Below are 8,450 nucleotides of genomic sequence, written 5' to 3'. Positions count from 1 at the left end.
AGTCCATAACTATAATTGGTAAGACTTGACCCGACCCGACATGGTCCATTTGGGTTGCATGGCATCATGCACTTGGATAGACTAAATGAGAGAAATAAGACACTTATGGTTATTAATATATTATAAGTTCTAGTATATTAATAATAAGAATAATGAGATTATTTAATTAGTATTGATCAAGAATTAATCTAGGATTAATTAAGTGATCAAAAGAAGACTAATTAAATATATGGGTTGATTGTGTAAATCATCCATACTTGTATAGTGGGCTAATGCTCCATGGATAATCAAGTTGGGCTAAAACCCATAGAATGGTTCATGGATGCTCCATGGTGTATTTGAACCCATGGATCCAAGGAAATGGAAAGCCATGACAATTAAGAGTTTACCCTAATTGTAACACTATATAAAGATCACATTCTTGGGAAAAATCGGCCACTAGAGAGAGTAAGAAAGGGCTAGCCGATTTTCATGAAGTGTAGAATTCTCTCAAGTTAATCCATGTGTATTTGGTGTTGTGTGAAACATTTGAGGTGTCACACTTGGGGCACTTGGCACTCAAGCTTCATGAAGACTTTCTACACCAAAGAGGTATGTATTCTATCTTGCTATAGTTATTGTTTTGTATGCTAGATTAGGATAATACCTTGGAAGTTCTTATTTGCATGTATAATAGAGAAAACATAGATCCAAGGTATTTAGGGTTGCATGTACACTTAGGAGTGTTAGAATGCTCAAAACCCAACAGTTGGAGAGGCTGTTGAGTCGGATACTACGGGAGGTTCGGGTTAACGCTAAGTGAGCCGATTCCTACAACGATGCGCGGGCGATTAAACCTAGTTACACATGAGAGAAGCCGGCAGACGTGAGATCAGAGTGTGCACTTAGAGAAGAGCTCCACCTGAGCCCATCCAGTCGCTTTCTCCCTACTACAGATGTTATTCATTGTATGCATGTTCCATTGAGGTTGCGACTGACCATCCCTCCTTACTCACCTAGAGGAGTTGTCTTGGCTGTGGTTTATGATCCCATTGTCATCGGATGAAAAAGTTGTGAGATAGCAGCGAGATCAATTCTGACCATGTTGACTAACGTTGAACAGGTTCCATGGTTCTATCCATTCTTTTTTATTTTTAGGGTAGTTCGTCCCAAGTTCATTTTAATCTTGTCTTACTTGAGGACAAGTAAGGTTCAAGCTTGGGGTGATTTGATAGTTTCGTTTTTATTACTTCTTTCATAGTTTATTTTTAGTTAAAACCATCTCATTTTAGTCAATCTTCATGCATATTTTCTCTTTTTGTCATTTTTCTCCTTTACCTGGTGCTTTCTAGTCTTTTGAGCTTAATTGCAGGATTTACCAAAGACTATTTGTTATTGGAGGCTTAGAAGGATACGGGACTTATGGAGGCATGTGATTTGCTTGTGGACTTGAAGTGGTGCGATTGGGCTTGGTGCTTGCGTAAAAGAAGGAATCAATTTGGATTTAATTTGTGGGCAAGGATGATGATGAGGCGACGCGGAATCGAGCTACAAGAAAATTTAAGGAGTATTGGGTCAATCATTAGAAGGCTTGGGAATGGAAAATGGGTCCTAAAGACTTATGATTGTGGGCTGAAGTTGAAGAAGTGAAGATTGGGCTAAAATGCATGATTAATGGCCCAAATCTCACATTCAGCGTGACCCACGCGGTCCGCGTGGAATCATACGCGGACCACATGAATTGCTCTGAGCTGATTCCGGGTTTGACTTGTTGACTCTATTTGTGGAAGTTTGGTGGGTGACTTTTGGCACCTTTTTGAATCCGGAAATCAACCCCCATTTGTTGGAGATTGGAGCCATTTTTGGTGGGGGGGACTTAGAGAACACACACCATATTCTCTCAAAGAGTTTTGGAAGATTTGAAGAATTTTTGGAAGATTAGTGTAATTTCCTTTCATCTTGCATCTAAGAAAATGTTTGATACCACTAAACCATATTGTTTTTCTTTTACTTTGGCCATGTTTGGCTAAATTTTCATTTGGTTGATTAGGGTTTAACCCATGGATGATTATTTGCTTTGAAGACTTATCATTACATTTTTGTTTGATGTTTATGGGAATGTTTTCTAGTTAAACATCTTGTTGTGTTTATTTATCTTTGATCATGAGCTTGGATGAATGAATGCTTGTTATTGTTGATTAATTTCTTGGTTAAGTAATAGATCTTCAAATTAGTAAGCAACAAATAATTTATATGTTTGTTTTCATTTCATTTACACCATGGAAATGTTTTCTCAATAATGATAATGTAAGCATTTGATTATCTTTTGGACTTGGTAACTCTTACAACTTAAAGCTAATTGATTTTCACAAGATTTTATGCTTCATTGATTTTGTGACTTCAATTAAGGAAATGTGTTAAGAGCTCCTCTAACCATTTTAATTTATAAGAAGAGTTGAAGCAATCTGTGCTTATGAATTGCTATGGCCAAGTTAAACCAATTCACAAGTGTTATTCCATTAAGTTTAATGATAAGTCAATCATATCATCCATGAGGTGTTCCCCAAAATCAACCAATTCCACTTCTTTGAATTTAATACAATCTTTTACTTGTTTACTTGTCATATTTTCATTCTAGGTAGTTTTAACTTTTGTCAAACAATCGAAAGAACTAAACACCCCCCCCCCCCTCAATTTTATTTTTTATTGTTATTTTACAAGTATTTTTACAAAGAGATTTTTTCATAGAGTTATAAATTGAACCAATCTTCGTGGATTCGACCCCTTTACCACTATACACTATCTTAGTGTATAAGATTTAGGGTTATTAATTTTGTTGGCCTCGACAACCATCACAGCACTTGGCCCTTCGCAACTGTTTGTTTTTTAAAAAACTTCTGACTTAAAAACTGTTACGTGTAGGGGTGCAAACGAGCCGAGCTCGAGCCTGGTTAGGCTCGGCTCGGGCTCGTTTAAGTTATACAAGGCTCGAGCTCGAGCTCGGATCGATTCGAGCTTTCTTGCTGAGCTCGAATCGAGCTCGTAAAGAATTATACAAACTTGGCTCGTTTTTTGTTTGAAATGCCTAAATAAGCTTAAGTTCGGCTTGAGTTTGTTAAGAAACTCGTTTACTAATACCCTAAGTCCCTAATTTCCCAAAGATGTTTTTATTTTAATATATGAAATAATTATCATAAATTATATTATATAAAGACTCGTTTAGGTTCGCGAGCCTAATTTAGCTTAGTGACATAGGCTCGAGCTCAAGCTCGTTTAATAAATGAGCTTAAAATTAAGCTCAAGCTCGGCTCGGGTTCGTTTAAATTCGGTTTCTAGTCGAGCTTTCAACGAGCCGATCCCGAGTAGCTCACGAGTAGCTTGACTCGTTTGCACCCCTAGTTGCGTGTGTGTTGCGTGGCGCGACACTTGACCCTCTGCTTCAAACCTCTTCACACCTTATTTTAATTTATTGCAGCTGTCTGCAGAGGTTAAAAAACAAAAAGATTTTTTTATTACATGTTGCAGCCGTTTAGTCCCCTCATCTGCTACAGAGGGTTGCAGAGGTGGTCCGCAGACTTAACCATTTTCGCTTCGGAAAAACAAACGACACCTAAAAGAGGATGAGATACGGGGTTTGCAAGCATTCTAGTAAGAGAAGCGGTGGAGGTGGCTGGATGGGTCACATTAGATTAACCATATTATTAATTTAGAAAACAATAAAAGAAACATTAAATTAAATAAAAATTATACAATAGTCTTTTTACCTTTGTCATGGACCAAACGCTCAACAAAATTACATCTTAGGGATTGTTCAAGTTTAGAAAAAAAAATTAGAGACCAAACATGCAAATTACCCCAAACCATAGGGACCATTCGCATAAGTTCTACGACAAACTTTGTTACCTTTATACCTAACATCATTCCATGTATAGAACCATTGTACACAATTTGTGTTGCATACCTCATGTCTATATTTTGCATACCTCATGTCTATATGAATCAACATCATAGGTAATAACTTACATATTTGTTTACTTCCGGCACCAAGACAACCCATTGCCACCAAATAGTTTTCCCTAACAAATCGACTAACATCACTTTCCACAACATGATTACCAAGAAACAACTGTACTTTATTATGAGACATACTAGTTACGATATTAACAAAAATTTCGACTTCACTGTCATCAATATACTGCATAACTATCTTTCATCCAACACATTGAAAAGTTAACCGTATTTGATTACGATATAACTTGGACTCCGCCACCAAGTTAATCAACCCAACAAAGTTGATATAATTGGTTAAATCCATTCCATAAGTCGTGTAATCTATAGTCATACGATGCATACAACCGTTTATTCGCTCTCAATATCCTCTGCTATAGCAAAGTTGATATCATTTCACACCATCATGATAGTACCGAAACATTCACACAACTTGCTTGAGGAGTAAGAGGTTTTATCAATGGTCTCAAAGATTCCATTATACTTGTAAAAGATGGCCGCTTCCATGGCTCACTGCAATATACATCAACTTTTCATCAGGACAAGACAGGACAAGATAAAACATAACATAACAGGTTATACTGTATTGATCTGATGTGAGACTGAGACAGGACAAGACAAGACAAGACAAGACACAACAGAATTGTACCACTTCCATGGCTCATTGCAAATATGAAAAAGGTGAGACATAGACTGGTTCTCGGTCTCTTGTTTGTGTACAAAAGACGAAAATAGCCCTACATAGTGTAAATGAAATGCCATTGAACTCACTTTGCCCAACAAGCTTCTATCAAGGTTGCTATTTGACGATTTACACTATGAGGAATCTCAAGCCTTTTGTGCCTATACCCTACTGCAGCCACAACCTATAACAAAAAATATATAATAAAAAAATGTTGGAGTAATTTAGTTTTTTATAGAGATTAAAGATTAATAAATGGCACAAACCTGAGCAGCATTTAGATTACTCCAAGGTTCTTGTAAAGTAATAAGCTCCCACAAAATAACACCAAAACTATACACATCTGATTTTTCATTTGATGGTTCATCATTTAACACCTCTGGTGCCATCCATTGTGGCTGTAATAAATTATAATTAATAAACAAATAGTTTACAAAAAAAACATAAATTATATTAATTATAAAATATAGAAACAGAATCGAATAAAAAAAACTCACAGTTCCAGCTGCAGACTTGGATGAAAGAAATGTATTTGCTTTTAACCGAGATAATCCAAAATCAGATACCTAATTAACAAATCAGAATAAATAATATATCCTATATAATTTATTACCTAATATTGTATCGCAGGTTTACCTTCACTGTGTAATTTTTGTCAACTAAGAGATTGGGAGATTTTAAATCTCGATGAACGATGGGAGGATTGCGTTTATGAAGATAATTCATTCCTTTTGCCTATATATAAAAAAGGAGACATTAATCATTATCATTACATTATTTATAAATAACATAGAAAAAAAAAACTGAGTGATTAATAATTACCACATCAAAAGCCATCTTGAGGCGATGTCGCTCATCCAAGATCTTTTTTGGACCAGGTTTGTGTAAAAGCCTAAATAAACTGCCTCTGTAATTCAACATAAATAAAACCATAAAGTTAGGTTATGATTTTTTTATAAAATCTGTGATAAAAATAAAATCTGACCTTGATAAATATTCAGTGACAATCGACATATTTGGAGGCTCAGTGACAACACCCATAAAAAGAACAATATTTGGATGCTGCAGGCGTCTCATTATTGCAACCTATAAAACAAAGAGTAGCCTAAAAGTCAAATAAACATTTTCAAGAAAAATAAAAATAAAAGCAAACTTGCCTCCCGCCAGAATTCGTTGAATTTTCCAGGATGAAAATCTTGTTCTAAGAACAGAGACTTCACAGCAACATCCTGAAATTTAGAATATAAAGAAAAACTACACATTTAATAAAAAAAATACAAAAAAATAAAAATAAAAAAATAAAGACTTGAGTTACTACTTACTTCACCATTCCATTCAGCACGATGAACAATACCAAAAGAACCTGCTCCAATTTTCTCTTTTAAAACCATATCAGTCCATGGAATGTCAAAAACATCTGCATTGAGGGTATGTTGTAAAGGGGCATTTTCGACCATTCCTGTTGGATTAAATTCATTGTTGTTGACTATATGTATATATATAGACTAAACATATTCATATCAGCATAATGTTTATCAGATTGTTGAGGATGAATTGCATCCTCTACATCTCCATCACCAACAAACAAGAAAAGAAGAATACACTTAAAAGAAGTTTTACCAGTAAATGGATCTTCAAAAACCAGATTTAATGAGTCAGAGTCTTGAAAGTAGTGTTTGGCAATTGACTCAAAGTCAACTGTGGAGTCGATATGTGTAGAACGTGGAAACCGGAGTGGTGAAAAGATTGAGATGGAAGACGAACCATTTATTAGAGAGTCAGGTTCATAGAGGCAACCAGGGTTTCCAATTAAATCAACAAGAACCTCCCTATTGAAGATCAATTTTACATAAGTGAGTAATTTGAGAGCATCAAAGCAATGAATTCCCATGTGTGTTCTTGAGTGCTTCCACAAAGAAGTGAAAGATGAAGTATATGCTTACTTGTCAATGCCCATAAGAACAAGGCAAGATGAGGCATAATCTTTTCTGCAATATTTGCAACCTTTAGCTATTCGACATTGTAAGCCAATGGTCTCAGCTAAGACCTGTATAAGTCATAAGAACCTGTACATAATAAGACATCTGTTTAATTCTAAAAAAAATTCAACACTACAAGAGAAACATACTTTAAATAGTATAGCTCGATGTCTGCAAAGGCCAATAGAGAGTCTACCAATGGGAAGTGCAATAGATCCTAGATGTTTCTTGAGGTCATCACTGTACTTCTTCCACAATGGATGCAATTCATTTTCTCCTGCTGAAGCTACATCTCTTGTGAAGGAAAGAAATTTCGTCTATAAGATAGTATAGAAGATAAGCCAAGCATTTATGAAGTACATAATGAGCTGAATACTCACCCCATTTGATTGCAAACAAGCTTTGCAAGTTGCTCAACAACCTCGGTTGTGGTCAAGCTATTGGAATAGATGCTATGAGTTTGGTTCTGCAGTTGCATGAGGCTAGGATCACCATTTCTGTCAATGACGATTGCTTCAAATGCAGATTCAGTAGCAGAATTAACAACTTTTAGAGACTCCAGTGATGGAATTCGTCCACTCTCTTGAGGATTACTGCATACTGACCATATATATGGATCCATTCCATGAATAAAGTAAAATCCATCCGGGACCTTGTCAAAGTAAGCTAAGCAACCATTTGTCTGATACAAAATTACTCTTAGATACAGCCAGTTATCAAGTTGAATCATAGTGCTATTGAATAGGATGTAGGAAAAGGACATACCCAGAATTGATGTGATAGAGCTTCTGCAGAAGACACAGATGCAGCTTCAGCAGACACAGGGTCTAGTAAATCAGGATCATCAGCGCAAGTAGATGAAAGCCGTAGCGCCAAAGCCAACTGCAATTGATAACCCTCTTCCGTTTGTTGTGCCCAACTTTTCAACGAGGAATACATTCCACCAACAACACCACCACCCGCCTCCGTCATCTCCCACCTCAACGCCTCAAAGTCGCCGCCATCAGCCAAATGGATGTAAGCATCATTATCGCCGCCGCCACTGCTCGTCGCAGCTGGCAAGGACGGAACGAACCAATCATCAGCATAGCTACTCCCACTCGATTGTCTCTGTAAGCTACCAATCGTCGCGGGAAATGCCGGCTGCCATTTCTGCTGCATCCTCTGATCGGTAGTTAAGTTCTTCAAGTCCCGATCAAATCCTCCTCTTTCGCTCTTCTTCGGTAACTCGTATCCACCGCTACCAGTTCCACCGGAAAACTTCGCCGGAAGAGTATGTTGGAGGTGGTCGTCGAGAATTTGAGTCAATAAAAGTGTAATTCGATCATCCAGCAGGTATTTCCATGAACAACACTCAGTAATTGTACGGTACAAATGGAGATTCTCGGTGAAGACGACAGAATTTTGTTTCCGTTAGGCTGCCCGTAATGAAAGACCGGAGACGTGTGTGAGAGGCTGACGTTGACGTGGAGCCCAAGACGCGTGAACACCTGAGGCGGTGGCGTGAGTGTAAAGACGAGGAAAGACGTTTGACCGTTTTGGGGGGGGGGTGGGGGGGGGGGGGTGGGGTTTTAAAAATTAAAAAAATCAGTTACAATCTTATTCTCTCCCTCCATTTCATTCTCTCTACAGAACATTGTAACATTCTTGGTAGCCGCCACCACCACACAATGACCACCAACAACACCATACTCCTCCAACGCCGTATACCATTCATCCCCACCACCATCATTTAGGAATGACACTAGGGCGGGTTCGAGGCGGGACATAGTTTTCTAAATCTGTTCTGATATTTTTTGAGT

General features: G+C 37.3%; 1 protein-coding gene across 1 annotated transcript; it reads right to left on the bottom strand.

The window, feature by feature from the left end:
- Positions 1 to 4,091: 4,091 nt before the first annotated feature.
- LOC111906572 (serine/threonine-protein kinase CTR1) lies at positions 4,092 to 8,184 on the bottom strand. The gene is made up of 14 exons (XM_023902327.3): positions 7,414 to 8,184; positions 7,029 to 7,330; positions 6,798 to 6,942; positions 6,613 to 6,716; positions 6,290 to 6,498; positions 5,992 to 6,128; positions 5,827 to 5,898; positions 5,655 to 5,755; positions 5,492 to 5,576; positions 5,306 to 5,404; positions 5,167 to 5,235; positions 4,936 to 5,067; positions 4,759 to 4,853; positions 4,092 to 4,500 (listed from the first exon to the last, which is right to left on the bottom strand). The coding sequence occupies exons 1-14, from the start codon at positions 7,807 to 7,809 to the stop codon at positions 4,392 to 4,394; spliced, it is 2,055 nt and encodes a 684-aa protein (XP_023758095.1). The 5' UTR covers positions 7,810 to 8,184; the 3' UTR covers positions 4,092 to 4,391.
- Between the last annotated feature and the right edge of the window lie 266 nt (positions 8,185 to 8,450).

Source organism: Lactuca sativa, chromosome 1, assembly GCF_002870075.4.
Source record: "Lactuca sativa cultivar Salinas chromosome 1, Lsat_Salinas_v11, whole genome shotgun sequence".
NCBI classification, from domain to species: domain Eukaryota; kingdom Viridiplantae; phylum Streptophyta; class Magnoliopsida; order Asterales; family Asteraceae; genus Lactuca; species Lactuca sativa.
Note: the sequence above shows the minus strand (reverse complement) of the source record. Positions and strands in the feature narration are given on the sequence as shown.